The following is a 24,400-nucleotide window of genomic DNA, read 5'->3' on the forward strand; positions in this document are numbered from 1 at the left end:
GGGATTAAGGATGACTCACTATAGACCAGGTCGGAGCTACCGACACTTCGTTTTCTATGGTCAGCACCACGTGATCACCGATCATCCGTCATAGAAAATGACATGTCGGACGCCTCGGTAAGTTGTATAATGAATGGGATTATATGTATACTCTGAAAAATTGTTTGACATGATGCCAAAAGCCGCATTCTATCAACGCACTGCTCGCCATCGGCAGGGTGTTCATCCTCACACCCTAATAGGACCTAAATGGTCGCGCACTGTGCAGTTTAAATTCTTCCGCGGACGCTCCTGCTGTGGAATGAGCTCCCTGCCGAGGTTTTCTCGTGAGGCTAATACTATGAGGTTCTTCAAAAAAAAGTGTACAGGTTTTTAAAGGGCCGGCAGCTACTAAATATACCTAAAGTAAGTATGTTGCACATGCATGCGCGTGATAAAAAATAACTATTTCAAATTTTAGGTATCTACGTCAAACGGTCTTTGAGAAAAACGCATTTAACTGATTTGCAAGACCGAAGTGATCCCATAAGTGTTCCGTTTGTCAAAACAAAGTTTTGCACGGAACACTAAAAATCTACAAATAGACTCAAAAATAATAACCCCTGACAGGATTAGAGCGGGTTAACTAAGTAAATACGTAAATAACATTACAGTCATGTTGCTTTCGTGCTGAATAAATGATGGACCCGACGAAAGATATCGCTGACGATGACAGCCAGGCTAAAAACATTATTCTTATATTAGTACTGTGTCAGCCAATAAACAAGATCTCGTTATATACACGCCTCTTCGTGTAAGATCAATTGACCACATTCCACGTGTAAATATTATAATTAATATTTATATAAAACTTAAAATCAAGTTACTACACTATCCACTCCTATCTACGATTAACAATCGTATTATCACATTTTAATAAGTTTGTTTCAGCAAAATTAAAGCACCCAGTTGACCCAGTAGGACCCTGAAAACTTAAAAAAGAAATCTATAATATTATACCTTGACCTCGCGAATATTTCATTATTTTCAATAATTCAGTTTTATTGTGAATTAGTTTAGTTTAATATTATTATTTTGTTTATGCTGTTATTAACATTTTTATTATGATTTTTAGTTATTAGCTTTGATATTCATGAAATTCGCTTATCAGTCTTTTATAATACTTATCTTAGTTAAAAATTTAAACAATTTATTTATTAAATAGATAGCCACACTAAAGTCCTCTATTTGTTGTTACTGTAATCTTGAAAATGAAACTTGACTCAAGTCTAAAAAAATTGTTTACAGGTATGAACCGTACGAAGTAGATGTATGATGAATATGATGATAATCGCGTAAGTTATACATTACATCAAAGTTAAACTATTTCACATCAGGGTCGTGTTACTATTTTTAATATATTACTGAGTAGGTTTAATGTCGTAAAACAGCCGAAGTAAGGGTTTCTACTGTAGGTTTCTAAAACTAACACACACTAGGTAGGTAGGCAGCGGCGACGCACCAGCGCGGCGGTCCTCCCGCTGCAGCCAACATTCAACAGTCGTAAACAGTCACAAACAAACCTCTATACAATAGAAAATCTGCCTTCACTTCTTGGGGGCATATCGAAAACCGTGTAAATTATGTAAGTACAATAAAACTTAAATCATTGTACCATTTGTACCTATACCTAATTAAAAAAAAAATATCAACAAGGTTCACTGGGCGCGGAAGTGTCGACGGTCTCGGAGCTCCGAGACGGTGTTAGATCTCATTGGTCGGGCGGGGGCGGGGGCTCGGCCTCGAGCTCGATGGTGATGCGCGTGTCCTCGACGGAGGGCGACAGCGGGCACGGCGTCACCACGAGCCGCGGTGACGGCGGCGGCGACGGCTGCGTCTGCAGCGGCGCGCTACTCGCCCGGGTCTCCACTTCCACTGACAGGCGCGTATCGTCGGGTTTGCTGATTTCCTCCGATTCATTCATTCTAAAGAAAATGTTAGAAAATTACCAAATTAATCGTTTTCGGATACTTAATCAAATAATTAAACCAGTGTCAACTACTAAAAAGATCTTACTTTGTTAGTGGATCATCTACTACGTTGACGTTTAGAGCACTTTCTCCCGGAGCTGTAACAAAATTGAAATACTTTTTTTCTGACCACTCAACAACATTTTCGGCGCCTTCGAACTTTCTAGTACAGTCGCCATCAGATATATCGGAGCGGCTAAGGCGCTCACAAATATCTGAACACGCCTTTATTGTCAGGGCGTTAGAGTGCGTGCTCAGATATTGTGAACACCTCGGCTGCTCCAATATATCTCATGGCGACTGTACTTAACAATCGCAATTACTGTTCTGCACTGGAAAATTGGGGCCAAAATTGATTAGGTATTCCTAAGGTCTTGCAACAATAATGACTGAGACCTGCGGTGCGGGTCTTGGCTGATACTGCATTACACATGTATGATCCGATAGGGGAAATTTGTAGACTCACTGTGGCCGGCGTCGTCCCGCAAGCGCTGCTGGCGCGCGAGCGGGCGGCGGCGCGTGTTGTCGCGCACGCGCAGCGTCACGCCTGCGCACGCGCCGCTTGCGTGCAGATCTAGCGCCAGCGACGACTGCGACCCGCACTCTGACTCCGCTGCGCTCGCACTAGGTAACAAGGATCACATAACTGACGTTAGGAGCTACATGTAAATACAGAAGACGAACTAATTTTAATATTTTAGTCAATTTGTATTATTTTCGCATCTACATATTAACGTCTCGCATTGTCAGTCTTTCTACTACTATAAATGAAACACTTTTTTTCATTTGAAAAATCTGTAAAAATTGTGAAATAAGCTTGATTAATTCATAATTGTTATCATTACCTCTATACAATTTGGCCTCAAAACAGGAACTTACAATCAGGCACTGATTATTTACCTATGTATGGTGGTCCCATACTGTCTGTTATGTGCCTTGTGTGGCAAGGACCACATAATAAAATATCAATACCTACCATCATGTTGTCCCTGTCACATTAGGATGATATACCTATGACGTTATAATGTATAACAGTCAGTGTGGCACCACTTTTTTAGAAATTCACGTGTTGAATTATATTTAGGTACGTACATAACATTTACATGCGCTTTGCTTTGGTATTATTAACACTCACATGCTGTCCCTATTAATACATAAATATTCATCATCATCATCATCATTAACTTAAGAGTTATTCTCTTGTCGGTGGAGTACTTATCTTCCAGCTTTCCCTATCCTGCGCCAGCTCTTTGACTTTTTAATACGACACGACCCCTACTTTTTCTTTCACTTCATCTAAAAAGCTGCGTCTGGGTTTTCCTCTACCCCGCTTCCTTCCTATCCGCCCCTCCAGGTAGTTAAAGTAGTCGTGTCGAATCATTTTACCGCGTCTATTTGCAATAGTATATAAATATTATAATACATAATTTTCTAGATAGGTATTTATTCAAATGTATATTGTATTATTTTAGTAAGATTATTTTTATTATTTGAAAGCTCTGAATAAAAGGTGGTCTGAATCATGTTGTGCTAACATGATTTTTGCATACTTAGGTGGTATGTTATTCTAATCAAAACTTATTAGCAACAAAACACGTGGAAACTTATGCGTTTATGGCGATTCACATCCTGACACGGCGATATTTATTTCTTACATCACTGCAATACATATTTACAAACCCGTTGACGTCACAAACGGACGCATGACACTAATAAAAATGAAATATTGTGTTTTTCGAAACTAATACCGACAACATTAAAAGGGATTTCAAAATTTGTCATCATGCCTATTATAACTAGGTACTTGTTACGAGATGAGTCGGGTTTCGGGTGGCTTTGGTAGATCCGATCTACTAGATCGCGGTGTCAGTGTGTAATTGCTTAAATTTCACAAAGCCCTGTTTAATGAAGTGAAGTGGAGGGTATAGGAGAAGTCCATGCAAATACTATTAATTATTACAAGACAATAAAATTCCAGTAGCTAGGTGATTAGTATCATTGTATCAATGTCTCGAATAGCTTGTGCTAAGGATTGTGAAACCCTACCGCCAACATCGAAAGTCGAAAAACGTTATCTGTCTGTGTCTGTTTGTCGCTTGAATATGCAAGAGCGATATAGGTAGAATTTTAGATTTTTCGATGATGGCGGTAGGCTCTCTGCAATAACGACTTTGATATAGGAGTAAGGACAAGGACACGATATGTGAAACCGAATTTTATATTAACTTTTAACTCGGACGACTTTTACAAGTCACCACGGTGTGGACACAATCGTGTTGCATAGATTTAAATGAAATGGGAGGTACCTGACGGCGGAGTGTGGCGGCTCGTCGACGGAAAGCGCGTAGCGGCGCAGCGGACGGCGCAAGGCTGAGATCGGCACGGCGCGTGCGCCGCCGCCGCGCAAGTCCGGCGCCGACCCAAACCGAGCCCGGCCCTTTTTCTCAGCGGTTCTGTGCCACATACACTCTACCCTACTATGACGGGTTTTATGCTTTACGTGATACGGAGCACGAAAGGAACAAAGATCAGTATGTATTACCAGCATTGACTTATCATCCCCTAAAATGTCTCTAAGCTCAGAGGATGAACTTTCAGGAATCCCAAAATATTTAGATACCAAATAGCTTAGCTAAATCTAGCTTAGCCATCATTTCAACATTTAAACGGAACTTAATCGCGTGCACTTACGTTTATTATTTGGCCTGACGTTTGGAACGTGATGTTACGTTCGTGGTCACAGTCAGACTGGCGAGGAATTGTATCAACATCTTCTAGCTGCGCGGGTTTTGATCTTTGGTCACTTGATCTTGATTATTCACTTGTACTAGGGTTGTCACTTTGCCTACACATAACACTCACGACATCCGATAAGTGACTGGATGTTTTTTAACCGACTTCAAGATTTCAAAGGAGGAGGTTCTCAATTCGGTTGTTTTTTTTTAATGTTTGTTACTCCGTCATTTCTGGACCGATTTTGAAAATAAAGATTCGTCCCGTTTTTGTCAAAAAGCAGTTCTGATGATGGGATCCATGAGGAATCGAGGGAACTCCTCAAATGTTAAAGGCATACATATAGTGATTTTAGTATTTTCATCAATGAATCAAGCACTTACATTTAAAAAAGTGACATTTGATGAAGTGGCACTGCTGATGATGATCAGAACGGAACTCTTCTGGCGATTTGTCCTCTTCGTTATGTTTGTTTGGCATGTTTGTTAAGCAAGTTAGGTTTTCAAGAAACATAATATTGTCTTAGGTTACCGCGATAGTTACTCATGAAATAAAACTATGAAAACGGATTATATCGCGTATATTGAATTTATAATACATCCCGACGTTTCGAACTCTTTACAGCGTTCGTGGTCAACCGATTTTGCATGTACAACCAGCCTTAAAGTTTGTAGTCTATGATTGTTCATTACTTTAGTATGTGGGTATTTTTGCACTTTGTAATTTTTCCTCAGTCACCCGTTGACCACGAACGCTGTAAAGAGTTCGAAACGTCGGGATGTATTATAAATTCAATATACGCGATATAATCCGTTTTCATAGTTTTTTTTTCAAGAAACATTTTTGTCAAGCTCGAGTTCTGATGATGGGATCCATGAGGAATCGAGGGAACTTCTCAAATGTGAAAGGCATACATATAGGATTTTTGTATTTTCATCAACAAATCCAGCATTTACATTTTTAAAAACCGGTCAAGTGCGAGTAGGACTCGCGTTCCAAGGGTTTCGTACATACGCCATTTTTTACAATGTATTTTTTATGTGAAACGTGAGTGAAATGTCTTTTTATGTCTTTATCTGTAGGGGTCGGATCAAAAACTAAGTAATTAAGTCCGACTCACGCTTGACTGCACATTTCTAATAGGTTTTCCTGTGATCTATAGGTAAATAACTATTTTGTGTATTTTTTTCAAAATTTTAGACACAGTAGTTTCGGAGATAAAGGGGGGAATGGTAATTTTTTGGCTATTTTCTTAAATAACTTCTAAACTATTAATTTTAAAATTACAAAAAATATATATTTGAGATTCTCATAATAAGCTCGTTCATTTGATATGTAACATGATATAGTTTAAAAAACTTCATTTTTTAATTTTCTCATTTAGCCCCCAAAAGTGCCCTACATGTTAAAAATTCATTTGTTTACGTTACACGTCCGTCTTTGTGTCACAAAATTACATATGTGTACCAAATTTCAACTTAATTGGTCCAGTAGTTTCGGAGAAACTAGGCTGTGACAGACGGACAGACAGACAGACAGACGCACGAGTGATCCTATAAGGGTTCCGTTTTTTCCTTTTGAGGTACGGAACCCTAAAAAGTGACATTTAATGAAGTGGAACTGCTGATGATGATCAGAATGGAACTCTTCAATGACACATTGTTCACGTTTGGCGATTCGTTCTCTTCCTTATGGACCCAGACCCAAACTTGGACCCGGACTCGGACCCGGACCCGGGTCTGGACATGGACCCCAACTCGGACCCGGACCCGGACCGAACTCTGACCCAAACTTGGACCCGGACAGCCGGACACGGACCCGGACTCGGATCCGGACCCAGACCCGGACCCGGAAATGATACTAGAAAAGTGGGTTTGGTGGGTGGGTGGATTTTGAACTGCGATTCTCACAGAACAGAACTGCTATCAGAAAAGTAGGTTAGGTTAGGTTAGAGCTGTGACCCTTACAGAAACGAAATGCTATCAGAAAAGTAGGTTAGGTTAGGTTAGAACTGCGACCCTTACAAAAACGAAATGCTACTAGAAAAGTGGGTGGTTTTCCCTCCTTTTCTACATAATTAGGCAAAAGATGCTGTCTTTTTCATTTCATTCTCTGGTATCTAAGAGTGCACCATCAACAATAAGTGAACTTTCAGCGGCATCCCACATTGAAGTCGGTTTTTTTTTCTTAAAAATTATTCACGCTTACATTTGCTAATCACTGGATTCCACGAAGATGGAATTCCCAGTCCATCATTCTGTTTAAAATATCAATTTTTTCTGATTTCAATTGCTTCACGTACTTTTCTGCTGTAGTTCGCAAAATCCGCGCCGCGCGCTAGAAGATGTTGATACAGTTTCCTCGCCAGTCTGCCTGGGATCACGAACGCGCAGGTAACGTTCGAATCATCAGTCCAACTAGTAAACGTAAGTGCGCGCGATTAAGTTCCGCGTAAATTCTAAAATTATCTAATGAAGCCAGTTAAAAGTTAAAAAGCTTTCAATATTACGAAAATAGTGGAATACATTGAGATCGTTGGACAGACATGAGCTTACTGTTGGCTTCAATACGGATGAGCAACAAAAATTTGGGTTTGTTCATGATTAAGGACGGTAGCAAATTTGCTTTGTAGGGCTATGTAAAAATTGCGTAGTTTGTTGCTTTACTTTTTTATGGAATCTGTTGCGTGTTTTTGTAATTTGACTATGCATGTTCTACGCAGTTCATACATAGCTGGTGAGAAAGAAGCGAATACCTAAGTTTGATAGGTATTTAATTCCCATTTTCTTCTAAAGAACTGAAAAACTTTAGGTAGTAGTACTTTAATTCAAACCAGTAGAATAAACTTGTTCTAGTGCCCCGGCAAGTACCTATGATCAACGGTCGAATGTACCTAGTGGAATGCGGCGGGCGATGCCTGAAGACCGGCGCGAGCGGCAACGGCAACGAGTGCGGCAGCGGCAGCACGTGCGGCAGGCGGTAGACGCCGAGCTGGTCGAGGCGCGCGGGCGCGGGCGCGCACGGGCCTCGGCGCGGCACGGGCCGCGGCAGTGCCTGCGGGCGAGCCGGCGTCACTTTCGCCGCGCTGTCGCGCGCCTCAAACGTCATCACGCATGCTGCCACTACTATGAAGCCTGCCAACAATGTCAGTACAAGTTAAAAATTCATCCTATAAAGGGTTAAAAAGGGGTTGAAAGTTTAAATCCATTACAAATAGTTTAAACATCTTAGAAAGGCATAATATAAGATTACAAAATAGTTATTTGTTATACAAGGGTGCAAAGTTGTATTTTACCCGCGAGTGTTTTAACACACGAGAAGTAAAATACATTTGCACGCGTGTGTAACACAAAACTTTTCACCTCACTATAGCGAGGAAAGTGCAACATCCGCAGGCGTTAGATCATCTTCATCAACTGGAATCACTCATTTTTTTACGATATTATAAACAAAAAACTCTGGAAATTCTGTACTTTTACGTGAGAAGTTTTTAAGTAAAATTTTTGTTGACAATGTTGACATTTCTGACGTATGAAATGTCAATGATGCGTTTTGAAATTGTGCGTTCAGAATTATATTTAACATAATTATTAAAAAAACAAACGTTTATTATGGAATGTTAAGGTATATGACTTAAAATCATTAAATAAAGCTAAATCTGGTATCTTTTATTAAATTCTCAAACCATTTATTTAATGACCATTATTATGAGCGTTTTACGTTTTGTTATCTGTCAAGCTACTTAAACACGCTCCATCCAAGGTCAAATTACTTTCCCCACTAGTGGATAAAATGCGTTTTTCCCCGCTTGTTTTAAAGGATAAAAGACGGCTTTCCGAGCTAGTGAGGGGAAAAAGTTAATTCAACGTTATTGAATATTCAACCCTTAAGGGGGTTAAAAAGGGGGATTTAAGCTAGGTACTCGAAACTTCGTAGAAAGATATTTAATTAAAAGAGAAGGAAACTAATTTCAGCATTTTTTTAAATTTATCCCCCAAAAGGTGGAAAAAAAGGGGTTGATTGTTGAAAGTTTGTTTGGAGATCAAACTTTTTTTTTTGAGTGCGGGGCTTGCTCTGTATATTGTATTGTATTGTATTAGAATACAAGAAAAGTAATTTAAGCCTTTTTAAATAATCATCCCCTAAAAGGGTTAAAAAGGATTAAATCCATTACAAATGCTTTGAAAGTTCTTAGAAAGGCATTGTATGAGATTACAAAATAAGTTATTTCAACGTTCTTAAAAATTCAACCCCTAAGGGGGTTAAAAAGGGGATGTAAGTTTACATATGGTACAAGTTTTCTTTTAAGCTAGGAACTTGAAACTTGGTAAAATAGACGAAAACTGATTTCACCGTTTTGAAAAGTTTGTATTAACAAAGAGGATATAATAAGATTGTGAATAAGATAGAGCGGTACTGTCATAGTAAATTTTGTAACCATTGTAAATTCACTGCCATCTATCGACATACTTTAAAACTAAAAATGAAGATTTATTAAAATTACTTTATTTACGTGATTTACGTTAAAATGTATTTAAATATGGATAATGAATTTTTTATTTGCATTTTTTATTTTTATATGATTTTGACCCATGTTCTTTCATTGATATGCGTTAAAATTATAAATAACAAACGATTCCGTCAACCGTCTACGCCCTCTATACGAGAGTAGGCCAAAGCTAGTGGCGCCATCTGATCGAGAATCAAATTTTCGTGATTTTCGAGGCACGTTTTTTCCTTAGACTGTATCCATCTATTACGGAGTTAAATCTATCTTTGGTATTAATAAAGTTTGCATCGGGAGAAGGTCTATTGACTTCCTTGGAAATATATGACCCTTTATAATTGCGCATGTGTGCGCCATAAACGTCTATGTGTTGTCCGTTCTCTAGACAAAGTTGCCAGTAATTTACATAAAAATATTTTACTACAGCAACATTGGGGGAGGCCTATGTCCAGCAGTGGACGTCTATCGGCTGATATGATGATGATGATGATGATGACAGCAACATTGCTCCCAACTAGCTTCTACAACTTCGGGAACAAATAAAATTATTTTATCAAAGATTTTGATTTGTATTTATAAAGTACCTAGTCATACTACTATATGTATAGTTTGTCAAAGGACTGTCTCATTTCGGAGGGGAAGAAGAAGAGCGCAGTATGCAGCTGCTGCGCGCCAACTTTCCCAGTAGGGCCAGTGGGTAGAGGGCCCACACTGCATGGCCTTACACGGCTGGGGGGAGAGTCAAAGCGTTTCTGACCCTCCCCCCTCAGATGCGGGTGCCCCGGCGTAAGCCGGCCAGGGACGCCGGGGGGGCGTCGTGGTAGAATGTTCGCGATCTCAGGACGCCCCCCCAAATGGCATATTGTGGGAAACGCCGGTGTGGGTTTAGTGGGTAGGTTCCTCCCCCTTTTTTTCTCAATGGAAAGAGCCGGGAGAGTTCCACATACCCCCCCATAATGGACCCACCGAAAAAAGGACTGTCTCATTTCAAACATAGAGAGAATCATGCTATCTTTGTCTTATATTAGTACTAGCACCCAAAAAGATGAGTATAGTTTTTTTGTTCTTATTTACTGACAATTTGGTTTGACCAACTAATGTGACCAAGTAATGACCAACTTCGCGCCTACATTTTTTTAATTTGGCGCTCTTTTCTAATGACGGAAATGGTTTGACACCTCAATAGCGTGCACCGATCCATGTCGTTCACATCACATTGGAAATGAAACAAGAAAGGAGTATTGCGTTTCTGGATGTGAGACTGAATGTCAAAGGTGGTGGCATGCTGGGACACTCAGTCTATAGGAAACTGACTCACACGGACCGCTATTTACACGCGAGCTCGCACCATCATCCCAGACAGTTAAACTCGGTTGTGGCATCACTGACCAATCCAGCACACGCTCTGTGTGACTCGCTACGCTACATCTAAACCAGGAGTTGAACCATGTTTAGAGAGTCCCCTGGGATGAATGGTTATTCCGAGTTAACATTGACAAGCGGGACACAAAAACCAAGCGCCTCACTCATCGCGTTGAGAGACAGCCAGCGTTTATGCCGTACCTCAAGGGAGTGACAGATAAGATATCAAAAATACTAAATAACTACTCTGTAAAAACTATCTTCACCCCGCATAGGAAAATTGCACAATTTCTGCGGTCGCCTAAAGACAATTTTCCCCTGGAAAAACCTGGTGTATACAAAGTTGAGCGCAGCTGTGGTAGTTCGTACATTGGGCAGACCAAACGCACTATTGCCTGCAGAATTAAAGAACACATCGCTGCGGTCAAGAACAATGACGTTCGCAAGTCAGCTATTGCTCAGCATCTCCATGAGTCGGGTACAAATCACTGGATCGAGTTGCATAGTCCCAACATTTCGACTGAACGCTAAGGTGATAGGTGGTTTCGGTGATATACCAAGATTGGTAAGAGAAGCCGTTGAAATTCACAAATACAAAAATTTCAATCGTGAAGATGGGGTGAAACTGTCAAACATGTGGAATCCTGTGATTTGTTTGTGTAAAAAAACCAGTGATATCCGAATCAAACACGCGTAGTGACACTGTGAGTGTAGTATGCTTGGACAGACCAACGAGTGTGAACACGACCAGACCAACGAGTGTGAATGCGACCGATGGTAACGTTGAAAGCGAACGCAGCCGACGCGCACGAATGAGGGTAGACCGAGCGCGGTCTACACAACTTTGACACCCACCCGTGGACAAGATGCATGTAACTGCGTCGAAATATCAGGAGCTTAAAAACAATACAAAAGGTAATCACGGTCCATATCCCGGTCAATATAAGTCTAGTGAAACTAACCGTGAATCATTCAACTCTTATTTCGAAAGTTTCTCAATATTTCCTGTGGGGATCTCTTCTTCTTCTTTCCAGTCGTATCCTCATTGCTGAGGGTCGTGATTACCACAGACGCTTAGCACCACTTTCTTCCACGCACTTCTACCCTGCGCCGTTTGCAGGCAAACCTGAGCCTTGGGTCCTGCATATGCCTTTACTGTGTCTATCCACCGGGTAGGCGCTCTTCCTCTACTTCTCTTCCCTTCTCCGTGACCGATTATCATCAATACTTCCTGGCTATCTTCGCGTCTAACCACGTGTCCGAAGAATCGAAGTATGCGTTGTGTGCAAATAGTGGAGAGACGTGTTCAAATTTTCAGCTGGTTAAGAATTAATTCGTTTGCGCGGCGGGCTGTCCACTTGATCCCCAGCATGAAACCGGTGGGGATATTTCAGCATAAAAACCAGTAAAATGAGACTAGGTTTGTAACATGATACTGACCTCCGAAGCCCATGACGATGGGTCCGGCGTACGACAGGTTGTTGAGGTGGAAGCCTCTCGCCTCGTCCTTGACGGAGACGGTGGCATTACCGCGCACCTCCTGGTCTACCGACAAAGTGTCAGCGTAGTACCCTGTAACAAATAATATCCACGCTATTTCATCTATCTTCTATATATATAAATGCATGTGTCCTGATTGACTGACTTAGTGACTCATCAACGCAGAGGCGAAACCACAAAAGCTAGAAAGTTGAAATTTGCACACCAGGTTACATTTATAATGTGTACAAGAGATAAGAAGCGATTTTGAGAAATTCAACCCCTAAGGGGGTTAAAAAGGGGTTGAGAATTTGTATGGAGATCAAAAATGTTTTCAAGTGCGGGACGAAACTTTGCATATGGGCATATTATTAGAATACAGGAAAAGTAATTTCAGCGTTTTTTAAATTTATCCCCAAACAGGGTTAAAAAGGGGCTGAAAATTTGTATAGGGTTCCAATTTTATTTATGCTAGGAATTTGAAACTTCGTAAAAAAGTATTTCATAAAAAAAAACTTATTTCAGCGTTTTTAAAAATGCATCCCCAAGGTGGTGAAAAAGGGGTTGAAAGTTTGTATGGAGATCAAATATTTTTTGGAGTGCGGGACTTGAATCTTTGTATAATAGCATATTATTAGAATACAAGAAAAGTAATTTCAGAGATTTTTAAAATTCATCCCTTAAAAGGGTTAAAAATGGTTGGAAGTTTATATAGGGTTACAATTTTATTTTAAGCTAGGAATTTAAAACTTCGTAAAACAGTATTTCATTAAAAGAGAAGGAAACTGAATTCAGCGTTTTTGAAAATTCATCCCTTAAGGTGGTAAAAAATGGATTGAAAGTTTGTATGGAGATCAAACCTTTTTTTGAGTGCGGCACTTTAATCTTTGTACAAAGGCATATTATTAGAATACAAGAAAAGTAATATAAGCAAATATTCATCTCTTAAAAGGGTTAAAAAGGGGTTGAAAGTTTGAATATGTTACAAATGCTTTGAAACATCTTAGAAAAGCATTGTATAAGATAACAAAAAAAGTTATTTCAACGTTCCTAGAAATACAACCCCTAAGGGGGTCAAAAAGGGGATGTAAGTTTATATGTGGTAAAAATTTTCTTTTAAGGTAGGAACTTGAAACTTGGTAAAAGGGCATTATATTAAAATAGACGAAAACTGATTTCACCGTTTTTGAAGTTTGTATTAATAAGGTTTGCATCGGGAGCGAACATTTTTTTTTAAATAAGTAGTGGACTTGAAAATCTTCTAATATAAGAGTGGGTATCGAGGGCATTTTTTTTTGTTAGGGGCTTGTAACTTGGTAGTTTGTGAAAGACAAATTTCATGCATTGTATAAAATTATTAACCGTCCCTACTGATATCTTTTGCTGCATCATGTTCTATGCTCATGTAAAAGACTTATATAACCACCAACATACAAATCCACGCATACGAAGTCGTGGGCAACAGATAGTTATATTCATAATCGCTTCTTGCACAATGAAGCAGGAGCATTGAGATTTTACAAATAGCTTTTATATTTAGCACAATCGAATTAAGTCTAACCTCGAAATCCTTCCAAAGATATGAAATTTGGTATGTATGTTAATTAAAGGTCTCTTTTTTATGTCCACACTATTTGACATTTGGGGACCTCGAGGAATCGCAGCCATCTTGAAAAATGTGTACCATCCTGGAGAAATTTGCTTTTTACTCTAAATATACGTTCTCTATGAAAATATGGTTTAAGGCAAAATTAAAGCTTATTAAATTCTACACAAAAAAGTCCTAGATATCTTAGCGGAAAAAATACATCTTGTTATAGAAAATAATAGCTGAATCCAGATTTAGCGCTTATACCCTTTTAGGGGATATTCTCTTAATATGAAACTTGGAGGAATATGAATTCCACTTTTGTCCATAAATTTGTACACGTTTTACCCCAATATCAACATTTTACTCGACTGCGACTTAAACAGAAAGTAGGGTTATGGGTTTAAATACTGAAAATCAGTACACCCTGTAGCTCAGGATACTGGACGGATTTTTTAAAATGACATATCGGTAGATTCCTCTTGGCCTTCACAACCTGTTTACACTTGTTTTATTAAAGAAAAATCAATACAGCCGCCCTGAGGGGACGCCGAATATTAAATCATATTTTTACTTCTAGCGCCTAAACTATTGAGTGGATTTCAATAAAATAGACATCAGTAGATCCATAATTGGTACACGAGTGCTATGCAATACAAATTTACTGAATTAAATGGAGGAAAAATATTTAGGACTTAAAAATGAGACTGCAAAAACAGATTTTAGGTCTTAAATGAGGTTTAAACAATAGTGACAGTAATGAAATTTGACACCTACAATTTCAGGGATCCCTGTTTGCGTATCATAAAATTGGAGCTTCGGGGACCACGGGGACCAAACGCCATCTTGAAAAGTATAAGTCTTTTTTGGTTTTTCTGTTTTTCTCGGAATATCTGGGTTTAATGTGAATACTGTGTATGGCGAAACAAAAGCTTATTAAGTTCTACACAAAAAAGGTATAAAACACCATGTCCCTAAAACGGAGCTTTCTTCTAGAAATATGGCTGAGAAGTCAAAAGGTTATACTTAATCATCTCCTACTAAAATTTTATTTTATGACGGGTCAGAAAAAAATACTTGTATTATTTTTTACCACTTTTTGGAACACAAAAACATTATCTACTCAACCACGAAAAAAAAAATGTGTGAAAACTTGTAAGCTTCCCTTCTAACTTGTAAGCCCTATTTCTAGAAAAAGGCTTCGTTTTTGGGACATGGTTTCGTATAACTTTTTAGTGTGGAATTGAATAAGCTTACGTTTCGCCATACACAGTGTTCACATTAAACCCAGATATTCCGAGAAAAACAGAAAAACCAAAAAAGACACACTTTTCAAGATGGCGGTTGATCCCCGTGGTCCCCGAAGCTCCAATTTTATGATACGCAAACAGGGATCCCTGAAATTGTAGGTTTCAAATTTCATTAGTGTCACTATTGTTTGAACCCCATTTAAGACCTAAAATCTGTTTTTGCAGTCACATTTTTAAGTCCTAAACATTTTTCCTCCATTATTTTAGTAAATTTGTATTGCATAGCACTCGTGTACAAATTATGGATCTACTGATGTCTATTTTATTGAAGTCCACTCAATAGTTTAGGCGCTAGAAGTAAAAATATGATTTAATATTCGGCGTCCTCTCAGGGCGGCTGTATTGATTTTTCTTTAATAAAATAAGTATAAACAGGTTGCGAAGGCCAAGAGGAATCTACCGATATGTCATTTAAAAAAATCCGTCCAGTATCCTGAGCTACAGGATGTACTGATTTTCAGTATTTAAACCCATAACCCTACTTTCTGTTTAAATCGCAGTCGAGTAAAATGTTGATATTGGGGTAGAACGTGTACAAATGTATAGACAAAAGTGGAATTCATATTCCTCCAAGTTTCATATTAAAAGAATATCCCCTGAAAGGGTATAAGCGCTAAATCTGGGTTCAGCTATTAATTTATATAACATGATGTATTTTTTCCGCAAAGATATCTAGGACTTTTTTGTGTAGAATTTAATAAGCTTTAATGTTGCCTTACACCATATTTTCATAGAGAACGTATATTTAGAGTAAATCGCAAATTTCTCCAGGATGGTACACATTTTCCAAGATGGCTGCGATTCCTCGAGGTCCCCAAATGTCAAATAGTGTGGACATGAAAAAGAGACCTTTAATTAACATACGTACCAAATTTCATATGTTTGGAAGGATTTCGAGGTTGTTATGATACGGCCTTGACATGATTAGGAGTGCATCTTGTGTGGTGTTGCGAATAATTGCGAGCGACCGTATAATATAAATATCGAGCTCTGTATCTAAACAAATAATAATTATTTTTATTAATTTAGTAAAGTAGATAAATTTCATAAAATTTTATTATACGTTATTTTATTTTAGTGTTTCTTACTGAATTATTTATTGCAGAAAGCGTGAACGATGTCACAATTTAGATCACATGATTAGGATTTGACACCAGTGTGGTTAACCTACAATAACATAACATAACATTCCTAACTATATCTAATACTTAATTAAAACGTCATCCGCGCGCGGAGATGAGCCAAACATAACTAGCCTCATATCACACGACACATTACTAATTAAAACGCTCGTAGGTATGTGTGCACCATCAGCATGGCGGCCGGAAGCAGCAAGCCGGAAGTGTCAGCACCGGAACCCGCTCACTGGCAGGAAGTACCCCCCCACGTCCGCGTCATCGTCACGTTTGTGGGACAACGCCGAAGTGTTACGATTCCGGTTGTCTGTCTAATTTGTAAACGCGGTGCGGTTAATAGAGCTAGAATGTGCCGGGTTTATTTATGAGTATTGCAGTCGATCTCTTAACTATAATAGCATGCTTAACTATAATATAAAATGAAGTGGTTAAAAAGGATTTAGTCTCCATTCGGTGATAACAAAAACTTTATAATTGTGTTTATTCAGATTCTGAGTACGTATTTAGATTCCAAACGTGTTCCTCAAATGAAACTAGCTGGGTCTTTGAGAATGGTTTATGGTTTAAGAATTCATTTCTTTTCTCCAAAAGAATATTACAATTCACTTACATAGAGAAAAAGACGAACAAACACTATATACATTATTTACAGAGTGCACGAATAGCATAAAATATACTCTAAAACAGAACAAAGTAACTTAGTATTTATTTTTACAAGAAAAAAGGGGGTATGAATTACGAAAGCAGTTGTATATTAATTGTTTGTTTATTTAAGTATACATCTGTAACTTACAGCTAACAAGCCAAAGCGTCACAAATATTAATATATGTCGAACATTATACAATAATTATCTCTAACAAACAGTACATTGTAATTTAAAAATAGCAGTAGTCACATTAAAAAATTTTCTATTAATCTCTTACATTTTTCAATTAAGCAATACCATGTAGAGTGAAACAGATCACATTGCGGGTCTACGTTGAGTACGGAGTTGAGCACAGAGAGTGCGGTCGAGAGCGGCGCGTGCCGCAGCAGCGCGGTGCGTGCGGGCGGGCGGGCCAGGAGAGGCGCTGAGCGCAGGCGGGACCGCGCGTTGGGAGCGTATAGCCTAACCACCTCTTCGACCAGACCCGTGCACTCTATTTTGTTGTGCATGATACCTAGTGCAAACTTAACCACCGCTAGATATCGCCTTACTTCCAGAGATTCGTACCCGAGTACGCCCAAAATAAATAACGTAGGGTATAGATAAGGGTAGTTCGTGAATTGTTTCTTGTACAAACTCCGTAGGTACTTTTTTTGTACTTTCTCCAATACTAGGCTATATTTAGCTTCGTGTGGGTTTCAGACTGTGGCATTTGATTCTAAAACACTCCGAACCAAGGCCGCGTATAGGGCTCTAACAGCTGTCGATGTCAGATGTTGGGAATTGCGTAACACAAAGCCTAACTTTTGTGCTGCTCTTTTGGCCACGCTTAGAGTATGCTCTCGGAAGTTAAGTTGCGAGTCGAACAGAACTCCCAAATCGCGAACCGTAGCGACTCTCGTTATTACCTCTTCGCCCAAGGTGTATCTGTGATGAAGCGGTAAAGACGACCGAGTAAAGCTCATCATTTCGCATTTTGAAATATTAAAATTGAGTTTGTTCAAGTTACTCCACCTATATACCGAGTTAATGTCATTTTGAAGGTCCATGCAATCTTTTTCGGAGTTTATAACTTTTACTAATTTGACATCATCCGCAAACATCATTATTTCAGAGCATTCTACATAATTAGGCAGGTCATTAATTAAAATATTAAAAAGCAACGGCCCTAGGTTCGATCCTTGGCTTATGTGTGCCGGAGTGTGTTGTACAGCTCTGATTGATACGGTCCGTATTTTACGAACTGCCTCCTCTCGGATAAGTAACTGGCAAATACTTTGAGCAGCTGCGGTACAAACCCTATACTACCCAGTTTGATCAAGAGAACGTCGTTGTCTACTCTATCAAACGCTTTTTGGAAGTTCAAATAAACTACGTCAACTTGCTTTCTATTATCTAGTTCCTTTGACATTAGGTTCACTAGTGTAACTAAATTTGTAGTAACAGAACGTTTGGGTAAAAAGGCGTGTTGCGCGGGTGTAATATGTGGTATACACTGCGGTAATATGCGAGCATGTAATGCCATTTCAAACACCTTAGCTAATGAGGATAATATCGCTACCGGTCTGTAATTCTCTACTTGTAGTTTTGAACCCGACTTAGGAATTGGGGTTACCCGAGATTCTTTCCACAGTTTAGGATATACGCCAGCTGTAAGTATTATATTAAATATGTATGTTATAGGCTTAACTATGTGATAAGGAAGGTGGTAACGTGATTAAAGGCCTACGGAGTTTGTATTCGACGCGAATGGATAGTGGCCGGTGATGTCCATCAATTACCGATAATTCTTCCCCCGGCTCTGCACTCCGGACCTCAACTCTTTCACTCAACTCCGGACCTCAACTCTTTCACTCAACTCCGGACTCGTAAGCACCGCGTCAAGGATTCTTTCGTTTTTATTATTTACATTATTATATTGACTAAGGTCACACTTATTTAAAAAACAATCGTACAACAACAAAGTATTTGTGCTAGCACCATGGTAATTTAAATCGCCTAACAACAGTATTTTCGTGCTTCTAACTCTTTCACTGACACTCTCAACACTCAAACCATTCCGTATAAACGCTATCGGTAACATTCGGGGGTATATATGGGGCAGTGCTACGAGTAGGTAACTTAGGTACTTCAAATCTATGTATGTACATAATGTACAAGTTAACAACTGTAAGCAATTTCTATAGTTACCACCGAGTACCAACTGTCAAATTATATTCCATCCTTTTGTATACTTGATGTATTTGATCACTTTTTACACCCTTTAAACAGCACATGCAGACATTTTGACGGAGCTCGTCACACGCGGAATCGCAAAACTGTCAATAATTGTTCCGTTGTTTTTGGTAGAGGGGAAACGACATAAAGAGTATAAAGACGTCTCCATTACCCCAAGCTAGACGACAAACAGAGCTTTTCCAACTGCAAATTTAGAATAAAAATATTATTTGAAGAAAAAGGCGTAGCAAAAATACTATACGATAATCCGCCGACAGAGGCAAAAGAAAAAGATAAATTTCAACAAAACGACGCAAAAGGAAAATTCACGATCATACGATCACGATAATATTTGTGTCAGGTAAATAGCTAGATATTATTAAAAAGGCAAAAAGTAGTAAAGAAATTATAACCAAACTTGAAAAAATATTCGAGAGAAAGAGCGTTTTATATATATGATAAATATTCGAAATATACTTATCCAAAAAAGATTGCTAATTAAATTTATGGCGGCCGTATTGTGATCCAATAAAAAAGCGCTACGACATTTTAAAAACTCCGTTTTCTGAAGGTACTGTACGTTAAAAGAGTGGACCCTTGTTCTCATTCTCACCTATGACGGCCATGGCAGCGCCCAGCAGCATCAGTAGCAGCCCCGCGGACAGCGCGCGGCACGCGTGCCAAAGACACTGCGAGCTCATTTTCCCTCGGACCACCTGGAAAAAAGTTACAAAGCAAGGTGTTAAACTTGCTTTTAACCGATTTCAAAAAAAGGAGAAGGTCATTAAAACGATAGCTTTATGGAAATCGAACGTAACAAAAAACCCAATAATTATTAGGTAAAAAAATGTTTTTTTTTTTTATTCTTTCTTAAAGGGCTTTTTTGAGTAAACGTATATGTCGCCCCGTAAAACATCAGACTTAATTAACAAAGTTAAAAAAGAAAGTAAACAGCCAAATCTAGTTGTATGTACTTAACATCACACATTTCTGTCCCTCAGACCGCACTTAACAACATTTAAGTAATACCTTTTCAATTACATCGGATCGGACATGGGATTCGATAGGTATAGGCTCAGAATAATAACTGGTATAGGTATTACATAATCCAATGGAACTGTCATTGTCATGAAATAGTTGTCTTCTAGGTCGCTCATTTCGGACACACTCCATTAAAATTTGATACACATCTTCGACGCGATTACATAAGGTGCATAATTCCGAATTCACTACGCATGAGATAGGCGAACTTATTCAATGGAATATGTCCAGAACGCAATCTTAACAATAAAACTAGACCTTGCATATAAATAGCGTAAAAATAGGTATAATAACGTGTTTATATAGACCAAATGTTTCTGTATAAACTCTTAAATGACCTTACTGATTCTTCCACTCTTCTTGAAAAAATTGTCTTTAAATTGCCTCGTATTCCCACGCGCCACCCCCAAACATTCCATATCGATTTTTGTAGATCTAATTTCGCCAAAAATACTTTTTTTAGACGAGCCTGTCATGATTACAATGTTAATTTCATAAATCTAGATATCTTCTCATTGTCTTTCGGTAAATATAGTAGTGGTCTGCGGAGCTTACTTTTTCCATAGCAGTCTTTGCTTTAAAAAAAAAAAAAATTGTAATTGTTCTATAGTCTTATGTAACGTATGTATGTTTGTAAGCATGTTTGATACTTAGGTACTTTATTAGTTGTGTATCCAATTGTTACTTCTGTGTATCTTCCTATTTATAGGCAGTGCCGAACAAGCCCTGTTTCTACTTGTTATCAATATCAGTATGTTATAATTAATGGAACTATAGGTCTTATTGTATATCTGCAAGTTTAAACTTATCTGCATGTGACTGTTTGTTTCCTAAATAAAATAATAAAATAATAATAATAATGTATAGCTTCATTGTGTTGTGTCTTTCGCCAATATTTTATTTAGCCCTAATTGCCTACGGACGAAATTTAGCTAAACAGTGTATTACATTTGTTTTACGTATCCGAGTAATAAAAAATAAAATATATCCGTATAGGCAAATAAAAAGAAAATGGAATAACGAAATTCCTTTTAAATACTTTTAAAGTGTGCCGTCACAAATAATACAAAAATCTAATCTAGGTACCTTTGACGTAGCGAATAGGCTTTACATTGTTTATGAATCGAACACAAAACGACAGCATTTCCATTCATCCTAAACGATATCTTAACGTAGGTATTGAAGAACTGCGTACGCAACAAGTTTAGGACAACTGTTGAGTCAGTGTCGGTTTAATGATGAGGTACTCAAAGAACTTAATGAACTAGAAGCTCTTTCGTTTTCGGTGTTATGCATGTATTTTATTACACTTAAAGTTATTATTGACATGTAGTTACTCGGATTGTAATATTTACGCTTACCTGTACAAATGTGTCTAAATACCTCAATCATTATGTAATACAGTTAGCTGCAGAGAAAAGTGACACCCTGCATAGAAGTTTGTATGCAAAGGTCCTTAGCGAATAGTATTGCTGACTATACCTACTCAAGCAAAAGTAAGTCTAACGTCTAACAGTCTAAATCAATCAGTAGTAGCTATATGCATAAGTCTTTATTTATTCTTAGCAAGTGGATAATTTGTCGTATTTTGGAGCACACAAATCAGATTCCGGAAGAAACATTCTAATAATCGCTGAAAATACACCTCACTTAAGAAAACTAAATTGACAACAAAGGATTTTCTGAGAGCAGGTTTGCATTTGCGACATTAGACAGCACTGGAGTTGTTTGGGAAGGTTTTCAGGTGGTGGTGCGTATTTAAATGATGACTGAGACATGAAACGGTTTTGTGTGTACCTGGACGTTCCAGGTGGCCCCTGAGGCAGGGTGGGCCCTCCGCAAGGGCCCCGTCACACTCCGCGCTCGCCGCATGTCGACTGCCGCGCGCTTCGAATCTCGGGGTGCGCACGCATCCAGCCTCTTTGCTCCATACCTCCTCATAGAGCTACTCTGCTCGTGTTTATTGAAATACCACAGCCCGTTCTACATCGCCCATTTTCGCATTTTCGCATACGTTTCATGCGGCCTAATCGTACATGGGGAGAGTGCGTGTCATCGCGCAATGAACATCGAACGTTGCCTCACTCACGACTCATGATAGTCACGATCGGTCTTCAGCGTTGAGAGTAGGCCGCCCACTCAAACTTGATATATATTTGGCAATTATAGCTATCGATCTTGTATTTGTTTGGCATGCCTTTTGTTATTAAGCGGATTTGGACCATAGCTCGAAGTTAGTGTGTTAAGTTACTAAGGACGAAATCTACTTAATTTTTAATTAGGTACCTAGTTATATGTGATCACTTACTTTTTATACTTCAATCCGATTGATTAAATAGAAATTGTTTAAAAATAACTGCTATCTATATTTCTCTAATAATTATCTGGTGCTTTATATCATGCACGGTGTGAAATAATTTATTTTAAATACAGTGTAATACCCTATTTGGTACAAATTTTTAAAGTGTATTTTAGACCTATGTTCGTGATGTTTTTCTATTGACCGAAAGTCGAAAACTCAGGATTCTAAGTCCTTCGAGATTGCTAATTAAATTTATGGCAGCCGTATTGTGATCCAAAAAAGCGCTACGACTGTAAAACCTCCTGTAGTGAATATTTCCGGAAATAATCATTCCGAAAGAAAAAAAATCGTGAAAATAGAGCTTTGAATTTAGACATTCAATGAAAACTATACCGAACATGATCGTTACGCGCCCCGTTTTTAAGTTATCGCGAAAAGTATTACCTCATACTCAACTAACATTAAGCGCTAATTTTAAGGGATAGAAGCGAATAAATTACTCTTTAGGTGTTCTTCTATAGTGCTCTAAAAATAGGAGCTATAGTTGGCTATAGCCCCGTTTTAACCCCGGATTGGGCACAAATTTTTATCACCATAAGATTTATAACAGTGCTACAAAAGGGTTGACCCGTAGACAAGAAATCCTTTAGTAAAAAGAGCAAGTGTCGCAAAAATACATACCTTTTGCTTGTTTTGTACATTTCCAACAAAAAAGTTGTGACGGACAGCTACGGTAGACATTGAGCATAGGTACCCCAACATGCTCTACGTCGGTTTTGCAACTAAGAAAAGGACTAATTTACTAATTCCACATCTGTATACAGTCAGCAGCAGAGAGATTGTGGGCATTGTGGCCTCCACAGTGACCGACTTATCGCAACACAGTCCTTATCCCTATGGTAACAAAGATGTATTTGCAATATATTTGACTACTTTAGTTGTCACTATACACAACTACACATTGCCCAATATTGCTTAACCTGTGCGTTAGTTTTGGAACGTATCCCCGCCCCTTCTACGTAATGCCGGGATCCCGATCTAAGTTGCTAGGTATCCGAAAGTTGTGTCAGGTCTCTGGACTAGTTAAGTCGTCGTAAATCGCCTCGGCTTGGCAACTAAACCGCAGCATGGCATTTACATTTAACTTGGATTGTGGCATAAATGTGTTTTTTTGTTAAAAAGACGGAATGGTTTTAGTTTGTAGGATAAACAGCTACAGTGGCTTTGTGAGCTGCAGGTGTGTAGTGTGTAGGACTGTAGGTCATGTCATGTAACTTGTAAGTGTACTACTTACCTACTTCGGAAACCCTGGCTCTGTTATCTTGAAAAAAATCCATAAACTGGATCGACATTAAAATCCATAGGTCTAATTATCGACCCTGCTTAAAAAAATCACTGATTGCTAATTAGTAATTAATAAAACCATTGAGCTTTTAAAATTAATAAACTAACTAATCTAACGCTCAGGGAATCGACGGGATCACATTGGACATGCTAACTCTTACTTTGCCTCGTACCTTGGCAGCTATTACATTAATAATATATTACCAGTGTATCAGTCGGGTTTTCGTAAGAACAGAGGGACGGCAACAGCTCTGATCGACGTAACTGATAATATTTTGGTAGCTCAGGACCGGGGACAAGGTACCATACTTACATTATTGGACTTCTCCAGAGCTTTTGATAACATTGATATTTCACTCTTGTTGTCAAAGCTGTCATATTACGGTTTCGAAACGGACACCTTGAAATGGTTTGCAAGTTACCTAAGCAATCGGAGCCAGCTAGTTGAACTTCAAGCCCATAATGGTAAGGCAGTTGTGTCTGAAATACTTCCGGTATCTAGAGGTGTGCCGCAGGGCTCTATTTTAGGCCCAATACTATTTATATTATAAAGCCGCGACATAACAAATACAATCAAACACTGTAACCACCATATTTACGCTGACGACTTACAGCTGTACATTCAGTGTAGTTTGAGTAATATATACTCAGGAATTAGCAAGTTAAACGGTGATCTCGAGCACATTGTTGGATGGTCACAAGCAAACGCACTTGCACTAAACCCT

General features: G+C 38.6%; 1 protein-coding gene across 1 annotated transcript; it reads right to left on the reverse strand.

The window, feature by feature from the left end:
* Nucleotides 1–387: 387 nt before the first annotated feature.
* LOC134745154 (uncharacterized) lies at nucleotides 388–22,181 on the reverse strand. Its single transcript, XM_063679134.1, has 8 exons — nucleotides 21,827–22,181; nucleotides 19,602–19,704; nucleotides 12,052–12,183; nucleotides 7,636–7,876; nucleotides 4,316–4,462; nucleotides 2,476–2,633; nucleotides 2,056–2,107; nucleotides 388–1,964 (listed from the first exon to the last, which is right to left on the reverse strand). Exons 1-8 carry the CDS (start codon nucleotides 21,968–21,970, stop codon nucleotides 1,751–1,753), a joined length of 1,191 nt encoding a protein of 396 aa, XP_063535204.1. The 5' UTR covers nucleotides 21,971–22,181; the 3' UTR covers nucleotides 388–1,750.
* Between the last annotated feature and the right edge of the window lie 2,219 nt (nucleotides 22,182–24,400).

This window comes from Cydia strobilella, chromosome 11 (genome assembly GCF_947568885.1).
Source record: "Cydia strobilella chromosome 11, ilCydStro3.1, whole genome shotgun sequence".
Lineage (NCBI taxonomy): Eukaryota > Metazoa > Arthropoda > Insecta > Lepidoptera > Tortricidae > Cydia > Cydia strobilella.

Excerpts from the sequence above, each read along its gene's own strand:
- LOC134745154 (XM_063679134.1), bottom strand. The coding sequence starts at position 21,970 with ATGAGGAGGTATGGAGCAAAGAGGCTGGATGCGTGCGCACCCCGAGAT. Across the intron at positions 19,705-21,826 it reads GGGCCACCTGGAACGTCCAG|GTGGTCCGAGGGAAAATGAG; the intron begins GTACACACAAAA and ends ACTTTTTTCCAG. Across the intron at positions 4,463-7,635 it reads CGCCCGCCGCATTCCACTAG|AACCGCTGAGAAAAAGGGCC; the intron begins GTACATTCGACC and ends TATGTGGCACAG.